The sequence below is a fragment of the Sparus aurata genome, chromosome 21 (genome assembly GCF_900880675.1).
Source record: "Sparus aurata chromosome 21, fSpaAur1.1, whole genome shotgun sequence".
Classification (NCBI taxonomy): domain Eukaryota; kingdom Metazoa; phylum Chordata; class Actinopteri; order Spariformes; family Sparidae; genus Sparus; species Sparus aurata.
The window spans coordinates 18,266,874-18,294,701 of record NC_044207.1 but is presented as its reverse complement, the minus strand read 5'-3'; the positions used below and the strand labels follow the sequence as shown (position 1 = coordinate 18,294,701).

Genomic DNA, 27,828 nt, shown 5'->3' with positions numbered 1-27,828 from the left:
CTCATGTGCTATACAAAAACAAAACTTGCACCAGGAAATGCTGACTAACAAATTAGATTAAATTCACGTTGATGCACCATTATGCTTTTTTTTTTTTTTCTCCTGCCGTAATTGGGTTGTCTAGTCGGGCTCCCTGCACTACAGTGCCTAAAACTGCATATGTTTAACCAAAAAAGTGTTGAGCTTTGTGTTAATGTGTGTTTTGTGACCCATTCAAACAGTGACGCCAATATGAACGAGTCTAATCTGAGTCCCTGAACGCGGCATTATTCCTTCTTTGGCCTCGTCGGCTCCTCGGTGCTAGTCCGGCTATTGTTGTGTGTCTTTCAGGGCAGCTCTGACCTATCAGCAGGCGGTGATTTGTGGATATTCTAACTGTTTTGCTTAGCTCTCACCCCGCCATATTAAGCAGTCTTTTTCAGCTGCCGGTGTGTCCTCGCTTTTTTACGGAATATAAGGGATCCCGAGCGGAGGACTTGTGGGCTGGTGAAGTAGTTAATCGGTATGGGACAGACGGAAGACTGAGATTCCACGTCCAGAAGGCTGCCTGTGTTTTTTCACATCTCTGGGACTATCGACGTGAAATAAAAGATTAAAACGTGCGGGAAGAAAAAAAAAAAAAAAAGACCACAGGACGCATGTAGCCGAAGAAACACCAGTGCAAAGCTCGCTGTTTAAGGTAAGACGCTCTCTGGAAAAGTCACATTTAGTGGTGGAAGTGAGTGAGCAGGGGCCTTGTAGTGCTGCTGTGACACTTGGAGAAAGTTGGGAAAACGCACCAAGGAGAGTTACCTCGATGTTTACACTGTTAAGAAACATTCAAAAAGAAAGCCAGTGTCGTGTTTAAACTGGAGAATGACGGGATTGTTAGCTTGTATCAGTCGGTTTTTGGTAAGAAAACAATGAGGGAAGACTCCCAAAATGATCCTGGATCAAGGTTTGAGGATTAATATTGATGCTTTTTAACACTGAAACACTCAGAGCAACACATTCTGTGACTTGTATCCACTGGTAAGTCCTCTCACATTAAGTCCAACCACCAACCCTTTTTCCCCTCTGCCTCACCCAATCTCACTGTCTCCCTCCACACACACACACACACACACACACACACACACACACAATCAGCTGCTGTTAAAGGCCTCAGCTGTTAAAGGCCTGCATTGCAAAAAGCACACACAGCTCCTAAAAATTGCCACAAACTCTTTAATTTGAGCCCTTTTCCAGTTGTTTCCCAGTCTTGTTCTTGCATGCTTTTATTGTGGCGGGGCTGCCATACTCACCAGAATTGCACAATCCACAAAATTTATGCTCTTAATGTAGTGTTTGCTGTGTGTGTGTGTGTGTGTTTGTGTGTTTGTGTTTGTGTGTGTGCGCACATACATTCACTGTCCCTGATGCTGCATGTGTGTGTTGCTTATATACTGCGGTGCCACAGTAATCCTCCTCCATGGTAATCCCTCTGTTAGTACAAACCCAGTTGGCTGGACAGTCGTGGCTCCCCGCCTCACACACACATACACACACACACACACACACACACACACACAGCTGGAATGGCGAGGGCTGTTGGCAGAGGAGTGAGGAGAGCTAACAGGTGGCGTTGGCCCGGGTTCAGGGACTCGAGTTTTAACTGGAGACATGAAGGATCTTCGCAAAACCGCTTGAGTGTCCCTCAAGACATGAAGGAGGCTCTGCAGTCGTTAGAGTTTGCAGATTAGAAGGCTGAAATCTGTTGTGCCACAGCGACACAGTCAAAAACTCACATTATACACGCTAACTGAATAAATGTTTGGATCCCTGGCTATTAAAAAAAAAAGAAAGGAGAATCCTCAGATTTTCAATTTGGGCACAGAGAACAAGAAAAGCTCTTCTATTTTGTAGCTTCTCCCAGACTCACTCTAGCCTTTGACAGTCACAGCAGGTGGCCTCAGTGGCATGAATGGATTCGGAAGGAAGTTCCTCTCTCTCAGCCCCCCGCCGACCCCCTCCGCTCACTGTGATTGGCAGAGGTGGCACGCTGCCCCGAAGATAAGGCCGAGCTGTGCCTCAGAGAGCGTGCCAGGGAAATTACTGAGTTATGCTTCAGTAATGGTTTGCAGCCCCGAGTACCTTCTCATCTCGCTGCAATTGCGGCCTGTGTTTTTACGGAGCAAGTTAGTCAAACCCGCTCGAGGGCTTCTGATCTCGATTCATCTTTCTCAGCACAAGCATCGACTCGGCTTGCAGTCTTCACATTCTGCTGTTTGAACTTTGTGATGCAGCTGCTCAATATTAGACTGATGGCCTGTCTTGTAGTGTGGGAATGATCAATGGAAAAACAAATCAACAACGTGGCAGTGATCAGTGAACCGTTTGGAAGTAATTTGTCGTGCAAAAATGCCAAACACTCACCGGCTGCGTCGTCTATTTTTTTCAGGGCTGATACTGACCAGTAGAAATCAAGGAGACTGAAATAAAAAATCTTTGGGCCAAAATTTAAAACAACCAGTGATGGAATACACGTACCATTTACACAAAAACTGTTTGTTCAGTACAATTTTTAGGTACTTTACTTGAGCGTTTCCAGTTTCTGCTACTTTATTCTTCCTCTCCACTACATTTGTTTGATAAATTTAGTCACCAGCTAATTTGCAGATTGAGATTTTTCCGTGTTTATAGGCTATTAATTGTGACGTGTTACCAACCAGATATTGTAGGCATGACGTTGTGTGAGAGGATGTTGCAACAGACCCAAAGTAGCACATTATACATTGGTTTGTTTTATCTGCAATTATGACAGAAAAATCACTAATGCAATAATCGGAAGATGTTGATAATTCACAACAAAAGTTATCCCATGATACTTTTGAGCTTCAACAGCGGCAAGTTAAAACTGCCTTTTACCAGGCAGAAACCTTAAGAAGGACCAGACTCAGTTGGCGGCGTCCATCTGCCTTGACCGGAACCTTTGGATTTTGGTTTGCTTTGTTTGACAGTACAAGAAATTTAAAGAGCTCACTCGGTTTTATTATTTTCTTATGCTTTACAGCCTTGGCATTTTTGTGTATTTCACTAATAAGGTCCTGTATCATTAGGCAAGCTTCGATACCAGTTTTCATACAGGATCAGAATTTCAACACTGATGATGATGATGATGATGATAAATGGTGCTTAACTAGATCTCCCAGCTGTGATGCTGAGTCTGGTCAGAGGTTCAACAGACTTTGAGGGCATTGAGGCCGAAAATATCCCTGCGTTTAACATATTTTAGGTACTGGGATGGACGGGGCATGTTGCTTCAGGTCGCTGTGAGTCAATGAACACAATGCAGGACTAGTAGCACAGACGGGTTTATGAATTTGAAACAAACGGAACGGTGAGACATGACTTCACAGTTTTGTAAAAAAAATATCACATTTTGAGTAATTTTTTTGTCGGACAGGTTGTGAGATAAAGCAAGCAGTGTGCTGCCAAATCTGATTGGCCGGGTTTGTTTGTATAAGACGTTTTATTGCACTTCAGCAAAAGTCTAGCCAGGCTCCCGGCATGAAACTTGGCAACACAAAGTAACATCATCCGGCAAAGGTGCTGCGTTGGTCAAACAATTACTTGCAGGCGTGTTTTTCTGGTTGATTTCTTTGTAGCACAAACACCATATTTGTATTTTAGACCTTGTGAAATGGCAACAAAAGATCAAACTCTTGCCACTGCGGTATTCAAATACTGTGAGTTTTGCAAACCATTGTTCAGTGTTTGTGAGTCTGACAATCCTTTGAACACAAATCTATCTCTAAAACTGAACTTTCTGGATCCTCTTTAATGTCTCATAGGTATCAACAAAACACCCCCACAAACTCTGACTCCTTTGGTCTGGACGCCCACTTAAAATTCAATTCAAAGAGACCAGTGCAGCTATGCAACTACAAGAATTTGCCTTGATATAATTGTTATAACACTGCTAAATTTTGATTTAGGAACAAGAACTGCTCGCTGTCTGGTTAATAGTGTGTACCCAAAGGATAAGACAGAAGTTTGATGCACATCCTTATCTGCTGAAGTCTAACTGGACCAAAAAGAGTCTTTCAATTCATGTCCTCTACTTACAGCTGAGTATACAGCCTGGACGAGTGCGTCATTTTTGTCCCAAGTGACTGTAAAGGTTACACAAGACAGGAGCTCAAAGGTCGAAAAGGCCTCTCCCAGAACTCTCCAGAGTTGCATCTTATCTGATTAGTCAGAGCGGAAACACGAGTTAAGAGCTGTGACATGCTCATTCTCGTTGAGTGCGTTACAAAGAATTCATGCAGGTCAAAGATATCTCACTTATGTATACCTTTTGTTAGCAGAGCTATACTTCAAAGAAGAATGTTTAGCTCATCAGACACAGTATCTTGGATTTTCTTTGGATTGATCTATTTTCTTTGCTAATACCATGCTATTCAATGACGTCTTCCAAGCTCTTCATTAATTCTGTCACCCTTTTCCTGTTTTGCAACCATTATTTCTCTTGGAGTGGCAGAGTTTAATCAATTTCTTCATGCATTTTTCTCTCACGGGGGAAGTGTCAAGTCATCATGCAGTGCAGACGTGTAACTGATTGTAACTGTATAACCGGATTATACAAATAAACTTGACTCTAAGACAGATGTAAATTAGCCCTGACACCCTTTGGTCTAAGTCAGAGAGCCAACATTTCAATATTTAGTTTTTTTTGGAGATAAATATTGAACTGGTGTGTGTGTGTGTGTGTTAGAAGGGAAAATGTCAGCATCAATTAAGTGTTAAGATGCGCCGGAAGTCGCGTCCATAATTCGCAGAGTGTATCATAGGCACTAGAAATGATGTGAATAGGTCAATTTGGAAAGAACTGATCATTGTAGGGAGATTATCGAACAACCAAACTAGGTAAATCAATGAAAATGTGATCAATCTATCAAGAATGATTGTGACTGGTGATTCGCTCTGCATGTCACTCACAAGCAACATCTCGTTGGACAACATTATGTAATATCAGACAGACTTCTCATGGAAAATTGAGAACTGTGTGAGTTTTCCATTTGTATTATGCAGAAAAAAATTGCACCGGTGAACCTAATTGTTAGGTGTTTGAATTAATTTGCTTTACTTGACCTTGCTCATCCTGGGATGAGACTTTTGCACAGGTTGCAGTGTCGATGCTGAAACAATATATTGTGCAGCACTTGTGTAAATTTACCTCAGGACCACTGGCTGCTAAAGATGGACACAGCCCAACAAATCCAGTGTTGGAAAGGTGAAATGAGACTTTCCAAGGCTACTCGACCTCCCTGCATGCAGGTTTAACAGAGCATACTGGCCCCTTACAGGCTGACGGTTTGGCCTGGTTACGTGTAGCACTGGGATTTTGTTCTCCTGAATGTTGCCTGCATGCCAGCGACAGCAAAAGCTTCCCTCCTGCAGCTATCCAGCATTGTTATATTCAGCCTTGTGGGAAGCAGCAGCCTGTGTCTCCTTAATCTGACACGGTGTCACTGGCAGTCTAGAGCTCAGCCTCGCATGTCACATGTCCTTGGATGGGGTCTGGGTCCAGCGTTTGTTTAAACACATAGCACTGCCTTTTGTGCGCTCTTGTACAGTATGGCTGGAAGTGAAGGTCTTCACAGATGTGTGTGGAAGGATTGGCATGTATTTACTTCCATCTCGTGTCATATTCAGTGCGGCCTGTTTGAAATTTCTGAATACTATATGTCTCTAGTGGTGAAGTAAATGTGGCCGAACACATCCAAAGAGGGTTGAGATACATTTCTGTTTTTGTAAATATGTTAAGTGCTAACACATGCTAATAAGCTATTTACGTCCGTTCATTTAAGTGGGATCCATGACCCACATCTCAGTGAGAGGCTTGAGGCGGTATTTACAGTGTTCCCTCTGAGCCACCAGAAGAATGACACATTTCTTCCCACTAATCTCATTGTGTATATAACAGCCTCATTTAGGAAACCATCTGAGAGAGGATACAACAACCAGCCTGTAATTAGATTTTCTGTGAAGTCTGTTCAAGTCATCATTAGTTTTGGTAAATTTGTCACAAAAGAATAGTGATTCTCTTCCCCACATATACTCTAATTTCTCAGTTTAATGTTCTACATGGAGGGTTTTCTTCCCCCCCAGCATGACTTAAATGAAACCCTCCTTCCCTTAGTGGGTAGACCAGGACTGGGGGATGGAGGATACCTACTGAGAAATCCCATACTAAAAATGGTTGTTTGGATAAAATGATCTATAAAACGGCATATGTTGAGTCCTACAATTATTTTATTATGTTTGCTGCAGCAATAAAATTGTCCATAAGAGCTATGGTTGTAAATCTGTTCCTGTCTGTGGAGACATCTGGCTGGTTTGAATGTTTAATTGGAGCTGTAGGTTTGATTGATTGTTGTTGAGCTTGTTGGCTCCAGCACTGTAAGGACAGCGTGTCTGAGCCCCAATTACCATTTGTGCTGCTCAGCGTTAGCATGTGTGTGGATCCATGGGACTGTGAGTGTGCTGCGCTCGGTGGGGGAGCACCACAAGGTACTTTCTCTCTGGTCATAACAAAGGGTAGACTATCAAAAGAATACATTGAAAGCCTTTCTTTGGGGTGCTAAACAGGGAGAGGTGGTCTTTTCTGTTCTTCTCAGAGCCTTATTCTCCATAGGTGGTTTAAAAGCTATTTGATACGTTCAGGGGTAGCTGATCTAATGGTTTTAGATCCTGATGGATCTTGAAGGCATCCACAATCTACTTTTTTAATCGAATGGTACAGATCACTCTATCTAATGCTCTTTTACACCTATTTCCGAACATTAACTAACCTAATTGATTAATGGAGCTTTGCTGCATGACATAACAATAGAGAATTGCGGCGTAATAGATGTCTATTCTGATAGGACGAGTGACTTCCTTGGGCTCCTAGGGTTTTGACGCATCACACCAATGATGCTGATTGAGCATGTAGAAATGGTTGGTTGGAGGCTGTTGGTGAGAGAAATAACTGTGATTGGATGTCAAGTTCTCTTCACCGTCAGGCATTCTCGATTTGAAGAGGCCGTGGTGTCATGAAACGCTACTTTATCATAGCAATGGTTTGTATATCAGTCTTTCTAAGTCATCGCGGTTTGCTTTTTTAATGATGGAATACAGACTACTGCTGCCTTGTAGTTTAGAGAGATATTTCACCGTCATGAACGTGCAGATGAGCAAGTTGGCCGTTGGCTGTAGCCTTTGGTGCATCTGGGCTCGTACTTGACGTGTTGTAAATAATGAAGAATGATTTATAGCTAGCTGATGGGGAGCTTGTCCAAGAGAAGAACTGTCCTTAATGCAACATTGAGTTTTAAAGGATCAAATGGATAATTTATAGGGTATTTAAGATCTGTAGGGGCTTTAGCCCAAGGGGCATTTAAAGATGGAGGAAAAAAAGTCAGAAATAAGATCGGTTCCTGACTACGATTATAAAGATCAGGTTATTACTTTTTTTAGGCGGTGCAATATCGTATATGTACACATAGAATATTTTCTTTTTTAAATCAAAGTGTATTTTTTTTTCCAAAGTACTTAATGGAAACCTTGATAATTGAAATGGTTTAAAACATTTTTTTAAAAAGGTCCGTAATTTGGTTATTTAGAGATTAGGAATGGACCGATTTTTGGATCAGGTATAGAAAGCGGCAGATGTCATTCACTATTCCTCAATAATCTCCCCTATGTGCTCCCTGGTTGTCCTTCAAGATTCTCTGTAGCAACAAGAACAAGACCTTCTTATTGCTTTTATTAAATACATCCGTTTTCCATGTTTAATAATTCACAATTTTAATATCCTATCACTAGATTAATTCTGGATTTTACTGTAGGCCATGTCTTGTATTTGAGCAACAATGATGAAAAGTGAAACTTGTGGGCGTTGAACCAGTTTGACACGCTGGATCATGCGCCAACCCTGTGGGCTCGCTCAGGCTTGTGATCTATTCATGGCCATTTTAGGAACGAGTCCTCTGGGTGCGTAATGGTGTAACTGGGAGAGACTGCCGATCATTAAGGAAAGGGGAGTTTTTAACATAACATCCAGCCTCTAATTACGTGACAGAATTTGGGAACGTTAATCAAAAGCGGTTTGAAATAAAGTGAAACGAATGATAAGTAATGAAAGGTTTTAAGTTCCTCTGCTCATCCACACACAAATAGTTTTGATACGGTCCAAATGAAGTCATGGCTCTTTAAAGCCGTGTCATTGTAGTTGTTAAACCTGATAGTTGTCTTCATTTTAAAACAGATAATCCGCATAGCATTACCAATCTGTGTGTTTGCATTCGTCATAATCATCTGTGGTTTCATCAGGATTAGCCCCAGCTTAGAGTATCGGATTTCATGACAAAACAGAGGATTTGAGCCATTGGTATGCTCTTTGAAACACTGACTCTCCTCCAGTATGACTTCTTTCAAGTCACCAGTTGTTTGCTGTAGCGTAAGCTGAAGGGTGAAGCACTAAGCATCTTGGACATTTGGAAACATGTCATGGTTGACATGCGCGACAGGTTAATGTCAAAGGTGGCGCTCGTGTTTACGTTGGCGTCTGCTCTGATGTCAGTGGCTTCTGTCATGGCTCTGTGAGCCAACATTTATTTCTGGTTTAGTTAGGTTCACTTCAAAATATGACACAATACAGTGAGTGCCAGGAAGTTCAAAGCACCTGATTTGGGTTGCAACTAAGAATTATTTTCATGTCAAAAAATAGTGAAGAATGGGCCGTTGTCAATTTCTGTTAGTAGCTTCTTCAAATTTCTTGTTTTGTCTGACCAGCATTTCAAAACCCCAACAATATTTAATGTACTGTCACATGCAACACATGAAATCTGCAAATCTCCACTGAGTAGCTGCAACTAAGGAATGTTTGGTTTTCTTAGCTTGAAAATTAACTCAAAAACACAAAATCTATTTTCTGGTTGACTTCTCGTTTCAGCTCTACTTAATTAAAAGATTACGAGGCTGCATTTGAAATGCCCCACAGTCCTCTGACAAAAGCTAGCACGTCCACATTTTAGAAGCCAGTAAACTACTTTGAGATTTCTTTGAAGGAAAAAGAGTCTTAACTGTCATCTGCTTCCCCCTGAAGATCTTTCCTTCCTTGTTTTATTTTTATTTAAAAAAAAATGTATTGTACTAAAATGAAATAAAACATAGAGCCGATTATTTAAGCAATAAAGAACGTTCATCATTGCCGTTTGTTCTTTCCTTCCTTCACATTCAGCGTTTTATGTGACTTGTATAAATCTTGTGTGTTTGCAGGCTCTCTGACACCTGTGTGGACTAGATGCAGATACAAACATGCAAATATGTATTTCAGGCTTCACTTACAAACAAACCCCCTTAATTGAAATGTTATACCAACCCAAAATAATGTGTCCGAAGATGAGGAGAGATATCTAACTAATAATATGATCGTTTTACACCAATTATATTGCTCTTTTCAGCGACCAGAGCCTTACAAAACTAGAGACATGTTTGTTGTTGCATTGCATATTAACCAGATTGAACAAATTGCCAGAACAAGTTATGCTGCCATGCTCTCACAGATCGCATGCTGTCATCACCAGCTGTTACTGGATATCCTGTCTGTGGTAACAACTCTGTGGAGGATGTCTGGTTTCCGGGAGGGCAATAATATGCCTGAGTGGACCAGTTAGCAGGCCAAGCCTGTGATGTTAATATAATGGACTGATTGTACTTGTTTGTTAAAAATACAATCTCATCGTCATCCACTCCTCTTTCTTAATCGATAAAGCTGTGACTGTTCTACGCATCACCAATCTTCTCCTCAAATTGTCTCAAATCATCCCTCTGTTCTTTAATTTTCCCCCATTTCCTTGATTAAATATTCCATCCGCCATTCTCACCTCATCATTCATCCCACTTGCTGTATTTTTTTTCTGCCTCAGCGTTGGCTTTTGGTCAATACAATTTTTTCATTGATGGAAGTCAATACACCATCTGTCTAAAATAAGCATATCCATAGATTGATTGTTGACCTTCATTAGGTTTAGATGAAGCGTGGCCCTTCACAAGCCAAGCCATAGAATTGAAAACGTCCAATTTAATATAGCCATTACAAATTGAAATTCTTTGCGTGACGCATGACCTTTTTCTACTTGTGGAGGAATCACAGATCAAATGTTTGTGGTGAAGATGGGTTTAAATTACGGTGAAGTGACAGGATTATCATAGAACATGAGAAATGAGGAATGTAGCACGAACAATGTAAGTAGGAATAGAAACCTACCATGGCCCTGCACAGATAACAGTCGAAGCTGTACGTAATGATGTACTTGCATTTGATTGTGTTTCCATGGACACAATGATGCTGTAACCAATCAGGTCTCAAAATGTAATCTCCTTAATCTCAACATGGAGACTGAATGAAGATATGCGGTTTTGATTATAACTTAAACCATTAACGTCTTGTAAAACCGTTTAAAGCCCAAAATTGATTACTACTATAGTTGGCAAATAGTCAGCAGTTGCTTGTGAGCAGGCCAACTACCAAATGCAGAGTGGTGAGATGTATCCAGATCTACCATTTAAACTTTAAAGCACTTTAAACTCATCGCCCTGAAAGCACTGAATCTGTATTTTTCTAGGCTGTGAATTAACTTGGCCCGTCAGTCGAAGACTTTACCTGCATTGGCAGATCGATTACCTGCTGCGGCACACCTCTGTTCTGCTGTTACAAATATAAGGGTGACCAGTCACTGATGGTCATTTGAGACTATGCTGTAATATCTTTACAATGCCAGGATGACTCACTGAAAATAGATCAGTCTAAGAGTTGAGTGTTCATCTGTTCCTCCAGTGGCAGTTTGTTTTATTGTGTACAAAACACACAGAAGAACTTGAGAAAGAGGCCAAAGGTGACAGTAAAATTAGTTAACGGAGCAGGACCTGTAGAAAATGCTGTCAACTCATGACAACACACAAAAGCTTATACACTGAAACTGAAATGCATTCATATTTCATCGGATACCCTTTATTTCTCTTCTCTTACAAGGAAAATAACAAAACTTGTTTCCCACCAACTGAGTCAAAGTATTACTTCAGAGGCATTTTTTATTTATCTTTTGGTTTATGTTAAGTGAATTGTCTTTTGTCCTTGAAGTAAAACACACACACACACACACACACACACACACACAGGCTCTCATATATCAGTTACCTCAGCAGTGATTCTTAACACCAAGGGGCTTGTTGCCCCTCACAAATCTGTGTCAGTGATAGTGTGATCACAGGGGAGAGTTGAAATGGCCATAGGCTGTAATAGGATCTAGTTTTTGAGCTGGGCAGCCTTTTGTTGGGACTTGTGAAGTCATATGAGGTCATTCGTTGGCTTGCACTCTTTGTTTTATGGGTCGCAGAGTTATGCCAGGACCCCCCAAAGAGCTCCAGGCTAAATATCATAATTATTCTTCAGCCCCGTGACAAAGCATGAGCTCAAGCTTTTGAGGTCCTGTTGCTAATTTACACACCAAAACACTTCTTTGAGTCTTAGACACCTATTTATTTCAGGAGTTGTTGACAGCCTTATAAGGCTGGGCTGCATTATGTGTTCTGGGACGATTATAGTGAAGTTGGAGAGTGTCTGTTCCAGTCTGGGCCAGTTGGTGTTGGTCGGTCACATGGCAGGAGAAATAATGATTGAAACAAAACTGCACCAATATAGAGAACAAACAGTGAAACAATGTGGTCACTCTTGTGCAGCTCATACACCTCCAGCTCTCTTAGCCGAGTTTACCACCCATGGATCTCGATAAATCTCATGTAAACGTTACGTCCATTTCTTCGCTCTTTCCATAAATGGGTAAATCATCAGTTTTTGTTGAATAGTAATTTCATTTCTGTGGGTCAAAGAAACCAGATACGGTAACATTTTTGTTCCTACCATTTATAGGCTACTCAGTGACACATCTCTAATGATGGTCTAACCTGTTGTTCAGTGTGCTGAAGTCACTGTTAAAGACTAAAGACGTATATGTTGGTGGACATGGTGTTAGATGTTTATACTTTACAGGTTTCAATATTCTGTTCCTAGATTTAGGCACCTGTACAATAGGCATCAACCAGCGGTTATTCATAACGTGATGCTTACATTACCCACAATGCAACTTGAAGTCTTAGCAAAAAGCTAAGATGTATGTGCCCTCTACAAATATCTAAACCACCATAGATGCAGCCAAACTCATGTCTAATTAAATCTTCCTTTTCCTTCTCCTGCCTGCAGGCTTGACGATGGGTTGCGTAAGGAGTAAAGAGGACAAGGGCCCGGCCCTGAAGTACCGACCCGATAACCCAAATGCCACGCCGGTCAACGCCCACCTGGGCCACTATGGGCCCGACCCCACCCTGATGGGTCATTCGCCAGCTATGAAGACACACAACAACAGCTACAACAGCCACGCAGCCGGCCTCACTCCCTTCGGTGGGGCGTCATCAGTCATGACACCCTTCGGTGGGGCCTCCACCTCCTTCACTTCAGTGGCTGTGAGCAGCCCCTTCCCCGGCGTCATCACAGGTCAGTTTCTGGAGATGATTTAAAGAAGTTTTTCAACCCTGGAAAGATGGCCCTTGCATACGACCAGGTTGTCTATGCGGTAGAAAAATGCGGACATTTTTGAAATTGGTACCATTAGTATTCTTCATTTCCACATACTACCAACATTGTAATGATACAGAGATGGTTGAAAATAGTTCCCATTTAAGGGTTCACAGGGAGACACCTGGGACCAGGAACATGGGGGGGAAAAAGCCATTGGAAATGTCTAAACATGAATGAAATCTTCTTTAATATTTAAATGTATTCATATAACTTTGGGTCCCAGAGCCCCATCAGAGGAGAAACGGAAATGTTAAAGTTATGCAGCTTTAAAATAGGATATAAATGAACTCCACAACCACATATTCCTCTGACATTTTCTAACTTCTCATTCTGTTGTCATTACTTGTTAACTAGTGTACAACCTTAGAATAAACCCTGCTGAACGTTTGTTATGCGCAGGACGTTATGAGCAGCAGATGTTATGCAAATGAGACGTTTAAAATGAGTCAGGCACAACATCAAGGCCAAAGAGAAGCCCAAAATAGGTCTGTAATATGGGAAGCAGCGCAGCAGGCATGGCCTCTCCGGAGCCAAAGAAAACAATTACATGCACTGAATTCAATAGATTTAGTCATGCACATTATAAGTTTTTATTTTCAACAAGAGTTTGACTTTGAATAACTTTTTGATTAAGAAGTTGTTGGTAATGAAATGATTCTTCACGACAGGCAAACTAATAGGAATATGACGGTAATGGCACACAACAAGAATAATGTTTCTTTTTAAAACACACACACACACACACACACACACACACACACACACACACACACCATTTTGTCCCTGTCTCGCTCTCTCGAGGAGAATAATCTGGCCTGAGGGGCTGCTGCTGGAGATCTAATCTTGCCCGTTCAATTTCCTCCTCAAGATAAAAACATCAGAGTCCCGTTGTCTCTCTGCACTCTTGTCACTTCACACCACGGACAAATCGAGTCTTTTCATTATATACAAGAGATTAAGTGACATCAATTTGGGCGACTGACGAGTGACGCAGCCGAGTTTAAAAATTGAGAAGGAAAATTCTGTTTTCCTCCTGCTTTCTTGAAATAATTCCGCATTGAAAGAGCTGGGTGTCATTTTGGTCGAGGATCCGGGGTGCAGGATTGTGTTGGCATAATTGTTTGTTTATTCAGCTCAATCAGACTTTTGTTGTGTGTTATTTAGAGGTTGAAGTTTTCATTTATTGTTCGACATTTTGAGATTTAAAAATAAAATGACTTAATCTTGTGTTTTTTAGGTGGTGTCACATTTTTCGTAGCGCTGTACGACTACGAAGCGAGGACGTCAGATGATCTGTCGTTCACAAAAGGGGATCGCTTCCAGATTATCAACAACACGTGAGTGCATTTGCTTTCGACTCTGACAGAACTCCCGCTGCGTGTATATGCGAGTGTGTGTTGGCTGTGTGTTTAATCCCTCATTGTATTCAGGTCCGATATTAAGGCTGAAATCTGTCTGGGTTAATGGATTCCTCTAATGGGCCATCTGTTTACTCCCCATCGCTTTTCAGATCATTCCGCCAGTTTAAGGTTTTATGTTTGGCCTACAGTGTAAACCATACCAGTCTTCGTTTATTTTGAAAATACAAGGAATGCAGATAATAAAATGGATAAATGTTTCACTAAAACTGATAGAACCTGTAGTTACAACACCAACAGATGCTCTGAAAATCTGCCTGAAGGTCAAACTCATTAAAATATTATGGAGTCAGTTTTTACACCATTTCTCATGCTTTTAATTTCACAAGATATTAAATACAGATATAACAAGTTCAATTTAAATATCAAAAGTTATTGCAAAAATCAAAAATATCAATAATGTTTGAGTTTTGTACTCGTGTCTTTTTATTCCTGAACTTATTTTCAGAAATGTAAATCATGAAAAAATTAAAGCAAATAAAGCAAATCATAACTAAAAGAGAAATTCCTCTCTACTCGTTCCTCTGTACCTACTGCCACCATGTCTTTTTCCCTGGCGTGTACAGATGTGAAAATTGGCAGAGCTCCAACTGCTCCACATTTACATCACATGCATTTTCAACCACCGTCCATGAGCGCGCCGCGTCTGCAGCGATGAGGTGGCCATCTGCTTTCAGAGAGGAGGGTTGGAGGAGGACAGATTTGCTCAGTTTTTCAAAATTGCCAAAATTGATTTTCTCAACACCTCAGTTCCTCCTCTTCGAATTTAAACTAGCAAAGCTGCTGTTCAACACACCAGCAGCTGTGGCTGCGCGTGTAGATCCTTTAAAGGCTGTATGTTCTGTAGCCTTTGATGAAGTTTAACTTTTTTCTGTCTTGTGTTTTTTGAAAGTTTGAAGCAGTGAAAATGTATCACGTTTATCACACATGTATCTGAATGTGTTGACCTTCATTGTCCAAAAAAAAAAAAGATTCCAGTGCACTGAAGCAGTGATACAGTGTTTTAACATCAAAATATAGGGACTGACTTGAGTAAAGGCTTTAAAAACTTCACCCACCTCAATTTATAACCTGCTCCACAATCTGATGACTTGTATAGCTGACGTGTTTGAAATGACGCACAGTCCGACCTTGTCCTTGCTCACTTTTATACCTGCAGTCATCTTTTAAAAAAAAAAAAAATTTTAGAGTAGGTGTATTTTCTCTTCATGCCTTTGTGTCTATATCGTGTGTTTCTCATTTCTAATCTCCTTCTTTCTTCAGGGAAGGCGACTGGTGGGAGGCTCGTTCTATCAACACCGGACAGAAAGGTTACATCCCCAGTAACTACGTGGCTCCAGCCGACTCCATACAGGCTGAAGAGTGAGAGCTTATTACTGTTTCTAACACTTTCACTTTTACTTTCTCCAGCTCCACTTACCTTTCATACAACTCACCTTGCTCTCTCAGTTCTCCTCTGATTATGACGACACAGTGCGGCTGGGCGATCTCACATTGTGACTCACCCGTTGTGTACCAGACATGGCAGCGAGTCTAAACAATGGAGTCCTATATTGTCGCTGTGAGCCGGTGGCATTCCCATTGCTGTTCATCCGGTGTGACAGAAACCATTGAGTGACTCTGCTGCTTTTAGTTCTGGCCTGGTTTCTCATTGGCTGACGGCCATTTAACTAATACTAGATGTTTAAGCAACTCATTAAAAAACACCTCTGGGTAACAACAGCCAGTTAATGTCGCCTTTGAGTACAAGTTGACTGACAGCGTTCAGGATTTTTGGTTCCTTCTCAATTTAGTCTGGAAACGGCTATGCCTGTCAGATAATTCAACATGACTGAACTGGTAATGATGTCTCTAAATAGACGGCGTGCTCTGTAGAAGAAGAAGAAGAGGGGAAGAAAGGTGGATTTTAAAGATATTTTTAAGTTAACTGTGAGCTAATGTTTTACTGATGTATTCATAGCTAACAATGTATAAGTTGGAGCAAAATTAATATTAAGCTATAATTTAAGTAGTATGGTTGAAATTATTTTTACGAAAATGAGATTTCGAGCTGAACAGTTGCGTCTGTCTGACTTTGAAGGTAACCACAAAATGAAACGCAAATAAATTCTGGATATCTGATTTCGACGAACACCAAATGTGTTTCCTTTTCCTGTTCATGTGTTTTTGATGTTTAACTTGATGGTATCACTGTATTCAGTATTCATAAACAGCCAGAGAATCTCTTAACCTCTAACATTCTCAAAGCTGGTGCAATGTTTTTATTGCATGAATCAAAACTACTACTGCTTGTTGTGCAGATACCACACTGAGATCTCTTCCCGTGACCTGACTATTTGACTTTCTCTATCTTTGGCAGATGGTACTTTGGTAAAATGGGCCGCAAAGATGCAGAGCGTCTTTTATTGCTTCCAGGGAACCAGCGGGGTACTTTCTTGGCACGAGAGAGCGAGACGACCAAAGGTACAAGGATTTAAATGCAAGACTGCCACGATAATGCTGCTGTTATAGTATATTAAGCCATGATGAAAGCCTATTTTCCTTATTCGTGCTTGTGCAAGCTGTGGACTTTTATTACAGCTAGAAGGTATACTATATGGACGAAAGTATTTTTTTATGTGGGTTAGAATTTAAGTATAATTTGAGCAATAACTACCGCAAGCTAACTGAGTTTCTGTGGTGTTTTCAAAGGTGCCTACTCTCTGTCTATCCGCGACTGGGATGAGATGAAGGGAGACAACGTCAAACATTACAAGATCCGTAAGCTGGACAACGGCGGTTATTACATCACCACCCGTGCCCAGTTTGAGACGCTACAGAAGCTGGTGAAACACTACACAGGTATGCAGCCTGCCGACAAATTGTTGTTTACAACTGGACCGCTGCTATGTGGAGCGATGTTGTGTTTTTGTCTTTCACACTCATGTTGGGAGTTATCTGAACAAACATTCCAGTGTTCATTGAAGTCATTTATACACGTGGCGGTTGTCTTTTTAAAGTGTTTTTGCAGTAAAAAATAGTCTCTACTGATGTTTCATTTGATATTTCAGCCTGAGAATTCAGTGCTTGCTGTAGAAAATGCATTATTCAGCTGCAGCTCTGCTGCTGGGACGTGTGTTGAATATGTCTTACGGAGGCTTTTTTTTTTGGTCACTCTCCAGCAGTGCTTTCACGGACACAGTTGTGGATCAGTAATCGCAACAAAGTCCCGATAAAGCAAAACCATGCAAGACTTGAGCCAAAAAGAGTCTCGAATATAAAAAACAGTCTTAAGCCTGCTGTAATCTTCACAGTATTGATAAGCAGTTGTTCCTAAAAATCCCCATTGGACGGTCAAAAGTAAGCATCTGGATGATGTAAGCACACATGAAAGCTTAGAAAGTACGCAGTCAAACTCCATAAAATAAGAGGATGTTTGAGGTCTTGTGTTGTTGACCTTGCCTCGCTAACTGCAGCTCACTTTATAATGGATGACTGGTAAACTCAAAGCTCGGCGCTCATTTACATTCCTGCAAGTGTAGCCTTTAAGCTCCAGACGGAAGTCAGTAATAAGTGAGCAGTCGTGCAGAAACATTCTGTAACATCTTACCTGTTCAGTGGCTTGAATGTAACAGGATGATGTTTCGCTGTGCAGAATTCAAATGGGACATTTCACACGATGGTTAGTGCTGCTGCTGCTCTGTCTCTCTAAGAGGCCTGCATAGCAAAAACAGACGCTTGATGTTTTTGCTTTCTTACTGAAATTGAAATTAAATTGAGGTCAACACGGTTCAAGTCATTATGATGAAAGTACCATAAAATTTGATTATGCCTGGAAGGGAAAGACGAGGAAATTAGCAGTTCTGTGCATTCGCTCTGTTGTGGTGTGATGTGATATTGTAGTCATCACACGTCGACAGTCCACTCACTGTAGCATGGCTCAGCTTACTGCTTAGATTGTCTGTGCTACTCAGGCCCTTTTTTTTATGTGAGTTTTCAAGTGAACAGCGTTTTAAGTCGCTGAAAACTGACCTTTTGAGAAACTTCTTCCAAGGTTAAGATATTCAGAAATGCATGTTTACGTGTGGGCAGGCAGAAATGGAGATTTTTGGAAACCTGACGCAGACGCCTACATTTGCTTCCTAATTGGGTCATTTCACTGTATGATCACGTTTATTTAAGACACAATCCAACATTAATAGTACAAGGGTGGAAAAGGGAGACAATGTCATAACTAAAATGGCATTATTCAGGAGGTTTCTGTCTTGTTTACTTGCCTACTATTTTCTGTAACTAAGCGGCCAGCCACAGAGAATACATTCTGCCTCATGTTTACACTGACAGATACATGCCCAGTGTACACGACAGCCATGTGATGTGTTTTCAGAGATTATATCTGAAATGTGCTTAATCACTCGTCTGGATGGAGATTGTTGTGGTTTAAAGAAAATACCCTTGTGGATGAGGCCTCAGTGGTTGTGAATTAGCAGGTTGATCACCAACCAGCTCCAACTTAATGCTCATTCTTTTTCTGTTTTTTTTTTTCCCTCCCTGTGTGTCCAGAACATGCAGACGGTCTGTGCCACAGGCTGACAACCGTGTGTCCCACCGTGAAGCCTCAGACTCAGGGACTAGCTAAGGATGCCTGGGAAATCCCGCGAGAGTCTCTCCGACTGGAGGTCAAACTGGGACAGGGCTGCTTCGGTGAAGTTTGGATGGGTGAGTGAGACATTACTGCTGCGCCAGAGCGAGCACGCAGAAACACGCATGCATGTATATCTGTTGTGCATATTGTGTTGTAAAGTGGTTTAGGAGTTAGCCTTTAATCGAACCCACTCCTAAAAATGAATTGAAAGTAAGTGGTGCTGTAAGCTTGGTGGAATAGAGACTACTTGTGCTCTCTGAAGCTAACTGGCTGTTTCATTATGGGACGGTATGTTTACCATTCACTCGTGTCTAATGGCTGACTGCAAACCAGGCTGCGTATTTGTTGATCCAGGCTGCATCTTTGTTGATCCAGGCTGCATCTTTGTTGATCCAGGCTGCATCTTTGTTGATCCAGGCTGCATCTTTGTTATCGATCCTTTTGCATTCCAGTAGAGCTGGATCATATTAAATTGGAAGGTAGACGCTCATAATATGACACATACTGTATGTTGGGCTGAAAATTGCAAAGCCCAAAGACTTTCAGTTTAATGTCATAGAAGGCAAAGGAAGCCAACAAATATTAGTTTTGAGAAGATGGAAATAGATTCATCGTTGGCTTCATGTCTAAGGGCGCACTCACACTTTGGCCAGTTGCTTGTGCCGTGCCGAATAATGATTTTCCCTCCTTCCCAGTCCCTGGCTGTAAATCGTAAAGAATATTTGTGTGAGATTTGTCAGGAGAACTTCACTCAGATGCTGTTGAAGGTTGACTAGTTCCAGGATACTCTGAGATTAGTGCATGTTCTTCCTGTCAACAGCACACTGATGGATAAACACTGTAGTATTGATGTTTGTTGCTGACATTGATCATGAATTAGTAAAGAACGTAAACAACTGCATGGACATATACTATCACCGCCATTAGGGCTTACATACGGAAACAAGACATCCACTCTACATTATTTATAACTGTACATTTCATGTAATAGTCGGAAGAAGCAGCGGCCACATATAAACTGAGTTAGTTTAAAGAAATGATTCAGATTAGCCTGAAGCTGAGTGGGACTGACCTCAGTAAAGAGCTCGTCCTGCTGCCGCACTGGCCCACATACTGATGTAAACGCTGATTACTGATTGCTGTGGGTTTTACGCACGCACGCACACATACACACACACACGCACACACACACGGACAGAGCTCAGTAATCACAGGTCACCTCCTACGCTTCAGTTCCCGGGCCTGCATGTGAGACGGGGGCCTTTCAGTGAGCACGACGCTCTTCTTTCATCACTCAGTCTTTCATTAAGGCTGGCCTGCAGCAAGCCTCGACCTGCAAACCTCCTCTGTGCAATCCCAGGAATCCCTCTCTGTCTCTCCCTGCAACTCTTTGCTCTTTCTGCTCTGCTACAACTTATTCTCACTGAAGCTCCCTATCCTCAATGGGGGACTTCTTGCACAGCGCGATTTACTTTCTTAAATATATCGCGCTGTGCAAGAAGTCCCCCATTGCATTCTCGCCACCTCATATTATTCGACGATCTCATTGCCCCACTTTGTCCTTCGGCTTGTGTGTGCGTGTTTATGTGCGTGTGCGTGCGTGTGTGTGTGCGCGCGCGTGTGTGTGCACAGTTTGTTCAGAGTGATTCATTCATGAAGGTCAGCCTCATGACGGAAGCAGTGGAGCTCATTGTATGTAAGCAGGGCGTGAGTAAGTGGCTCTCAACCAGGAAGTGGCTGATTATTTAAGCTGTCGTTTTCTTTCTCCCCCGAGCTGCTCTTCACACATGGGAACACTGCCAGAGATCACTGGCATGATGGCTGATTTTAGGATTGACTTTTCCAATCACTTAAAAGGGGTCAAAAAGTCTTTAATGCACCCTCAGCATGTTTTAGTATTGAAGAGTGTGGCTCTTAATAAATTGGGAAAAAAATGCCTTTCAAGCTGCGCAAACACATCAAAAGTTTATTGCTGCTGTCAAACGTGAGTGATGATTTTGTTTTTTGTTTTTATTCAGGCACATGGAACGGCACCACGAAGGTGGCTATTAAGACGCTGAAGCCGGGCACTATGTCCCCAGAGGCTTTCCTACAGGAGGCTCAGATCATGAAGAAACTCCGACATGACAAACTGGTGCCTCTCTACGCCGTGGTGTCCGAGGAGCCCATCTACATCGTGACAGAATTCATGGGCAAAGGTAAGGATGGGTGGACACTTCTGTTAATTCACCTGCAAATTCTACCGATATGGCCACGTTCAAGGTCGCCCCAGGCTGAATTACGTCTTTACATACTGAAGAAACGCACCTCAAAACCAAACGATGTCACCTGCTCCCAGCACTGTATCCTCAGTTATGATGGAGTAAGCCAAAGAGTGTTTAATATAGCTTCTTCTTAACCTCTATTGAGAGGGGCACACGCACAGTACCAATTGAGTGCTAAGATCTTTAACTTCACGCTCTCTTTCAAACTCATCGCTGACTGAACGATGTTCTAGCACTGCCTGAGCAGAGATGGAGGGAGATATTTACGCATCAGTGTCCTTAATTAGTCCTACCGAGCGTGTCTTGTTTCCTCCAGCGACGACTACTGACCCAGGAATGATTGCTGATTATACCCATTCCCACTGTAGACAAAAGCCAGATATTAGAAAAAAAAAAATGTATGTAATACGATGTCACCATGTCACTTGGTCCAACCAAACATGACCCGAACCAGTTATCCCCCCTCCCCCCCGAGTGTGGGGTATCCATGCTCTACTCCGATTTATGATGCTTCATTTACTTTTGACATAGTGTTCGCACGATGCTCACACAGTCGTGTTGATTCTGCTTGACTGCAGCCTTCTTAACTCTCCACAGGTAGTTTACTGGACTTTCTAAAGGAGGGAGATGGTAAATTTCTGAAGCTGCCCCAGCTGGTGGACATGGCTGCACAGGTAGGAATCAAAACACAAACACTCCTTTCTGCCTCTCACCTGCTGTTTTAAATCTGTGTGTGAGAGGGATTTTCATGCATCGGTTTAAAACTAAAGCGAGCTGCGTGTGGGCAGTTTCTCAGCCATGTGTGACTCATATGTTCAGTCCTCATGAATAAGGGGTTTCAGTTTGTTCTCCAGCTGGCTGTCATAATTATTTAATATCCTACCTGACATCTCTCCCCCCGCCCCTCCCTCTCCTCCTCCACACTGTATGTGCCTCCCCTCGTTCCCTGCCACTTAACTGCCTGTAGCACTTAAACGCTGCTCATCAGAGGCCACTTGAGCTCGCTGGTTCAGTCACCTACTGTGATCTGCTCTTAATTCGCCACTCTGCACGCTCCCAGGCTCCCTCTTCTCCTCAGTCAGCGGAGTGGAAAAGTGTTTGAAAATGAGAACGAGGCATGTTAAAACCTCGAGATGCCTCCGAGGGAGTTGACAGCCGGAGTGAGGGGATGCCGGATAGTTGTGTTTGTGATTTGTTGTCACAGTTGCAGATGAGCTCTTTTTTTGATCCCCGTTGTTCAGCCTGCATTGATATCTGGGTCAAAAACTAGATCAGCCAAGTGTGTATTTCCTGAAATGACAACTCACTCCATCGCCAGGCTAGCGTCTCGGTCAAGGACACCAGCAGGAGTATTAACCTAATATACATGTATCTGTTTTCTCCTGTCTGATCCCGTCCTAGATCGCAGACGGCATGGCCTTCATCGAGAGGATGAACTACATCCACAGGGACCTGAGAGCTGCCAACATCCTGGTGGCCGATAACTTGGTTTGCAAGATCGCTGACTTTGGCCTGGCTCGGCTCATCGAGGACAACGAGTACACCGCCAGACAAGGTTTGTGTGTTAAGGACTTTTTGTGAAAATGATTTGTTAATTGCCAAGAGTCATCACATATGTTTTACTCATGTATTGACCGATCTATTACTCTATCAAGGGATGACGAAATGAATAGTGGCAACTTTAATGGTATCAATCATTTCAACGCCCATTCCTCCAGCTTGACCCCTTTATTCTTTATTCCAGGTGCTAAATTCCCGATCAAGTGGACGGCCCCTGAAGCGGCTCTGTACGGCCGCTTCACGATCAAATCGGACGTCTGGTCGTTTGGTATACTACTGACTGAGCTGGTCACCAAGGGCAGAGTACCGTACCCAGGTAGGGACAAGACTCTCTTTATGACTCTACTGACTCCTTGTGCGTATTATCATGAATACGTTTCCACCCAAGGAACATGAATGAGTTTCGAGTTTCAGGAAAAATTCAGTCATTTTTGCCTCAGGATCATTCCAACATGCTATTCTGAGTCTCAGTCATCTGAAGCTTTTAATAGTGTTTTTCTCACACATGCAGATGAATATAGAACTGAGTCAGCGCAGATGTCTAATGACTTATAAGTACATGGGAAAGTACCCCTTCCTCATAGATGCACCATCTCCCTCTTCCTCGACGTCTGCTGCCTCGTTTCTGACCCCTGCTGCCTGACAGCTGTACTGCAGCAGTGCGTCGGCCATCGATGGCGTTCGACTGGCACTGATTACAGAGCGAGCCATATGGCAGACTTAACCGCCGTCTCTTGTAGACTGCCATCTGGCTCCTCTGGCCTTTTTTGGTTCCAGTGCAAACCGTTTGGTCTAATTAACTCACCTCAGAGCCGCAGATTCTGGGGGCCAAACCTCCTCTTTTCCCCTCATCAAACTGTAGCATGACTCACTGGACATTTGTGGCTCTTGTCCTGCTGTGCTGCAGTCGTTTTGGGGATGAGCTCTATTCATAGAAGCGGTATGATGCAGGTATACCAAGCGTCTGCATCGAGCACATCATCTTTCTTCTATTTTAATCTGTGTGCGTACATATAGATACTGAACTCGCACAGATATATACGGCAGACATATTATTAGAGCTGAGGGTTTCAGATCCAAGACATAAATCACGCTAACACCTCAGTATCCGACATGCCTCCGCCACCATATCCCAGTTTCAGCAGTTGCCCTGGGCCTTTCCTCTCTACCAGTGTGAGATAACCTGATCCCCACTCTCCCACAAAGAGCGAGGGGGGGGGGGGGGGGGGGGGGGGGGGGGGGAGGAGGATGTGGCTGCAACCATGCCACTGACTCTGTGTCATAACCTCTTTTAGCTGAAGTTGAGCTCCCCATGGAGCCGTTTCTGCGCCGTGTCACAGGGTTCAGGATCACTGTCTTCCTGTCTTGGGAAGGAATCCACCACTCTGGTGCTCTACGAGGGCGGGACGAAGCAAAACATTTGAATTTCTATCATTTAGATTGAGGATACATCTCTAGGATATGCACTATCTGAGTGTTTTAACCTTGAAGTTAACTACACGTTACTGGAAATAATGAACCAGGATCCACCTAGGTTGAGTTTTTATGAAATTTTTTCATCTTTTATCCTTTTTCATTAGCACGGCAGTTTGCGTGGGCATTTCTATCCTACTGTCAGCTACATGGTGCTAAAATTTTCAAACTCGGCTGTTTCCTAATCAAAACCTGCATCGTTTTCCTTTTCTTCACCAGAAGACTTGGTATAGCTTCCCTCACCCACAGATTATTTTTTCATAACTGAATAAACAAGCTGTTCTCAGAGGAAAATAAGGTCCTAAGAGCACAGTGTGAAGCTAAATAGGTGGCAGGGTCTGCCACATATTAACAAAGTAAAACCGTATGAAATTGTGTCGCCTTTAAGATCAGGCTAGGCCTGTTCGTCAATACCACAATAGTCTCATAGCACCCGTAGTTTCAGCTGGAAGATGCAAGCAAGCAATGAGTTTGCTGCATTTCACAAGCTCTTTTCTTTTATTCTAACAAATAAAGAAAAGAAACCAATACAATGTCAAGGAAGGAAAAACACTAGAAGAGGGTTGACTGCAGGGTTGTTTTCTGTGTACTTCTTTGGATTGACATAAAAGTTAAAGCTGCTGTAAGCCGCTGTTGTCTTTTAAGCTAACTTTCTGTCTGTTTTGCAATTGGCAGCCCCCTCCCTCCTCTCAACTTCACCACACATGCACTCCTTTCTTTTTTCTTTTCGTGAGGCAGCTCTCTTTGCTTCTTTTTCTACTTCAAGCATTTTTCATCACTAGACCTCTTTGGTAGTATAAGCTGCTGCTGGGAGTGCTAGAATTGGAAGCTTTCCCTGTAAAACAAGAAGTAACCAAAGGCAGGGAAACAAATGATTGTTTCAACTTTGTCTGGTCATGTTTCCATTGTGTTACTCAGCTAAAAGCGCACAAAGCTAATAATAATGATAATATTGACGAGAGAGAAACTCTGTAATATTCTCCCCATAAAGTCGTATTTGTTAAATATCCGTGAGTTACTGTACAGTTAACTGCCTTTTTCAGTTTGTTACATACGACTATGGCCCTTTCAAAATATGTACTTCTGCATTCAACCATTGTATTCCTTTGTGTTTCTGCCAGGTATGGTGAATCGAGAGGTACTTGAGCAGGTAGAACGAGGCTACCGCATGCCCTGCCCACAGGGCTGCCCCGAGTCCCTCCACGAGATGATGAGACATTGCTGGAAGAAGGAGCCAGATGAGAGACCGACCTTCGAATACATCCAGTCCTTCTTGGAAGACTACTTCACAGCCACAGAGCCACAGTACCAGCCAGGGGACAACCTCTAGTGTGGGAGATTTAGGGGCGAGAACTGTGGCATCACACAGAGGTACATCAGTGGAGATCAGTGCTCGGGATGACAAAGAACTTCAACAAAATGGGAGAAGCCTTGATGAGGCGGCGGAGTAAAGAGGTTATAATGTTATAAACTGGTCCACAACCACAGTGGTATATCTGCAAGTGCAAGAGGAAAATGTTTTCTGATGTAGAGGTTTGTCCCTTGTGTACCCGGGGGACCAAGTGTTTGGGGAAATGTGCAGATTGGTGCTGGTACGTTAAGCTCTGGGAACCCTGCTAATCAGAATAATCCGTACGGATGGGCCACAACACTGTGATCAAAAAAGAGAGGGATTTATTTTTTTCCTAATTTCAAATTCAAGGAAACTTGCAGATGCTTTTTTTTTTTTTTTTTTTTTAAACAAAAAACTTTTTTAAATGAAAAATTCCCCCATCCTCCCTTTTTTTTTTTTCTCACAATTTGATATTAGAGGCAAAATCTTTTACAAGTACACAAGTTTGGTTTGAATATGTAGATTGATGCGTATGTTTTTTTTGTTTTGTTTTTGTTTTTAAGTGACCAACAACTGTGGTTGAATTGTCAAGTATGTGCTGTGACTCTGAAGCTTTGACGGAGAAGTAGAGGCGAGGTGGAGTCGATGAAAAAGGATGCAAGAATGTACTGAGGGATCCGAGCAGATGTACATATACAGTATGTGCGAAGAGATGTATTTTTAGCAGGTGTGATCAGGTGGATGAATGCATGAGGAGCGATTTGTATGATTCTTGTTAACACGGTCACTTGAATGGCAAATCACGTGGATTTATTATGCTTTTCTTTCTTTTTATTTAAACGGGGACTTGAAATCGTAAAAAAAAGAGGTATTTTGATAATATACAAAAACACTTTTCATGTTTAACATTTTATAAATGTCTTGAAATGGACTCTCAGCTGTGAAATTTTAAGTGCGATTGAGTTTGTCTGAAATTAGCATCTTGTCTTCTGTTCGGTGCACAACTCTGATTGCTGTAAAAAGACTACACAGTTTTGCCACAGATTTTGCAGCAGAAAAAAAACAGGACCAGGAAAACTGTCCAATCTCATAGCTTCCCATCATCATCATGTAAGCCATTCATGCCGCTGTAGTCTGTCCTTTTCTTCTCAGTAAAATCCCAATGACTAAAAGCGCCTTCCATGTCCTCAGTTCTGTGTCTGCTGGAGGGAAACTTTCATCCAAAGCCAACAACACAAAAAGAACCTCTTTGATTTGTGAATGCACCTATGCAAAGTCAACCAGTGATGTTCTTGTAGAATGTCAAGCTATTGTTTTCTTACTTCCCAGTTGTAGAGATGATGAATTACTCCTGGACAAAACAAACACCGTGCACACGCTACGGTCGCACCAGGGGCCTCGTTTATAAAAACGGAATAACCTTAATTTGACGTGGAAATAATCTGTTTTACTGCTGGTCATGTGTATTGCAGTTTGGGACACAAGACTATGATGAACTTTGCATGAGCTGAATGAACAACGTTGCAGCGGCGACACACTCCAGAGCAGCGTGCTTGTCTTCATTTGCCAACCCACTGATGTTGTTGCCAGGCATCTATCTCTTCTACCATCGCATGATCTAGTCTTCCAGAAACATTGATTTTGTGTTTTGGTTCATGGCTATTCTGGACTGAAACCCTAAGTTTTGCTGGCATTATATAAGGAGAGATTTCAAAGCAGGTACGGTCATTTTAAAGGTCGTCTTTTGTAAGAAAGTTGATTTTTAAGGGAACGCTTTGAGATGGCGACCTCCTGGACCTCTAATCCCAAAGCGTCAGTATTTAAAGAGGTTGGGAATGAGACTCAAAAATCAGCTTTTTTTATCAAGTAGACCTTGTAAGTTTGATCTAGATTTATAGATCACTTGACTGGGTTACAAATGGGATTCTTGGACCCTGGCTTCAGCAAGGTCTTTTATACTCAGCAGCTCTGATGAGTGGGACCGTCAGAATTTATCTGAAGACCACGTCCGAGTGTAAATCTTAAGAACATTTTTATAAATGAGGCCCCCAAGGTTTTAGTGCTGTTAGTCCAATAACAAGTTCTTAGAGGTACTTCCAACTGTCTGTCCAGCGGTATGCAATGGGAGGTATGGAAAGATGTGAAAGCATCTTCTTATTCATTAAGCTTCAGGATCGGACAAAGATGTGAACATTGTTTATCTATCTCTGTGTGTTTGTCCCTCATGAGAACCCTAACGTGATTGTTCTTGAGCTAGAGGGGAGATGATAATGAAATTACTGAGAATGGTAACTAATATGGTTTTGTACAGAGAAAATAAAAGTTTTACTCAAACGTTTCCTTTCACTCTGGTCCTTGACGAAAGACGCTGACGCTTGTTCAGATTCAGAGTTGCCATCGAACGGGGACGACTAGTGAAACATCCACACATCGTGTAAGGTTCCTCTAATAAGATGAGTCTGAGAATCTTTTTTCTTAAGCTTCTTAAGGGGGCCGAGACTCAGAACATCAGA

General features: G+C 42.2%; 1 protein-coding gene across 1 annotated transcript; it reads left to right on the top strand.

The window, feature by feature from the left end:
• The first annotated feature begins 278 nt into the window (after positions 1–278).
• yes1 (YES proto-oncogene 1, Src family tyrosine kinase) lies at positions 279–27,653 on the top strand. Its single transcript, XM_030403413.1, has 12 exons — positions 279–679; positions 12,269–12,559; positions 13,881–13,980; positions 15,325–15,423; positions 16,421–16,524; positions 16,753–16,902; positions 18,604–18,759; positions 20,704–20,883; positions 21,547–21,623; positions 22,351–22,504; positions 22,694–22,825; positions 25,104–27,653. Exons 2-12 carry the CDS (start codon positions 12,277–12,279, stop codon positions 25,310–25,312), a joined length of 1,644 nt encoding a protein of 547 aa, XP_030259273.1. The 5' UTR covers positions 279–679; positions 12,269–12,276; the 3' UTR covers positions 25,313–27,653.
• Positions 27,654–27,828: the final 175 nt, after the last annotated feature.

Bases quoted from the DNA above. Each gene is read 5' to 3' on its own strand.
- yes1 (XM_030403413.1), top strand. From the start codon at position 12,277: ATGGGTTGCGTAAGGAGTAAAGAGGACAAGGGCCCGGCCCTGAAGTAC. The intron at 13,981-15,324 runs GTGAGTGCATTT...TTCTTTCTTCAG, and splicing joins TTCCAGATTATCAACAACAC to GGAAGGCGACTGGTGGGAGG. The intron at 22,505-22,693 runs GTTTGTGTGTTA...TCTTTATTCCAG, and splicing joins CGAGTACACCGCCAGACAAG to GTGCTAAATTCCCGATCAAG.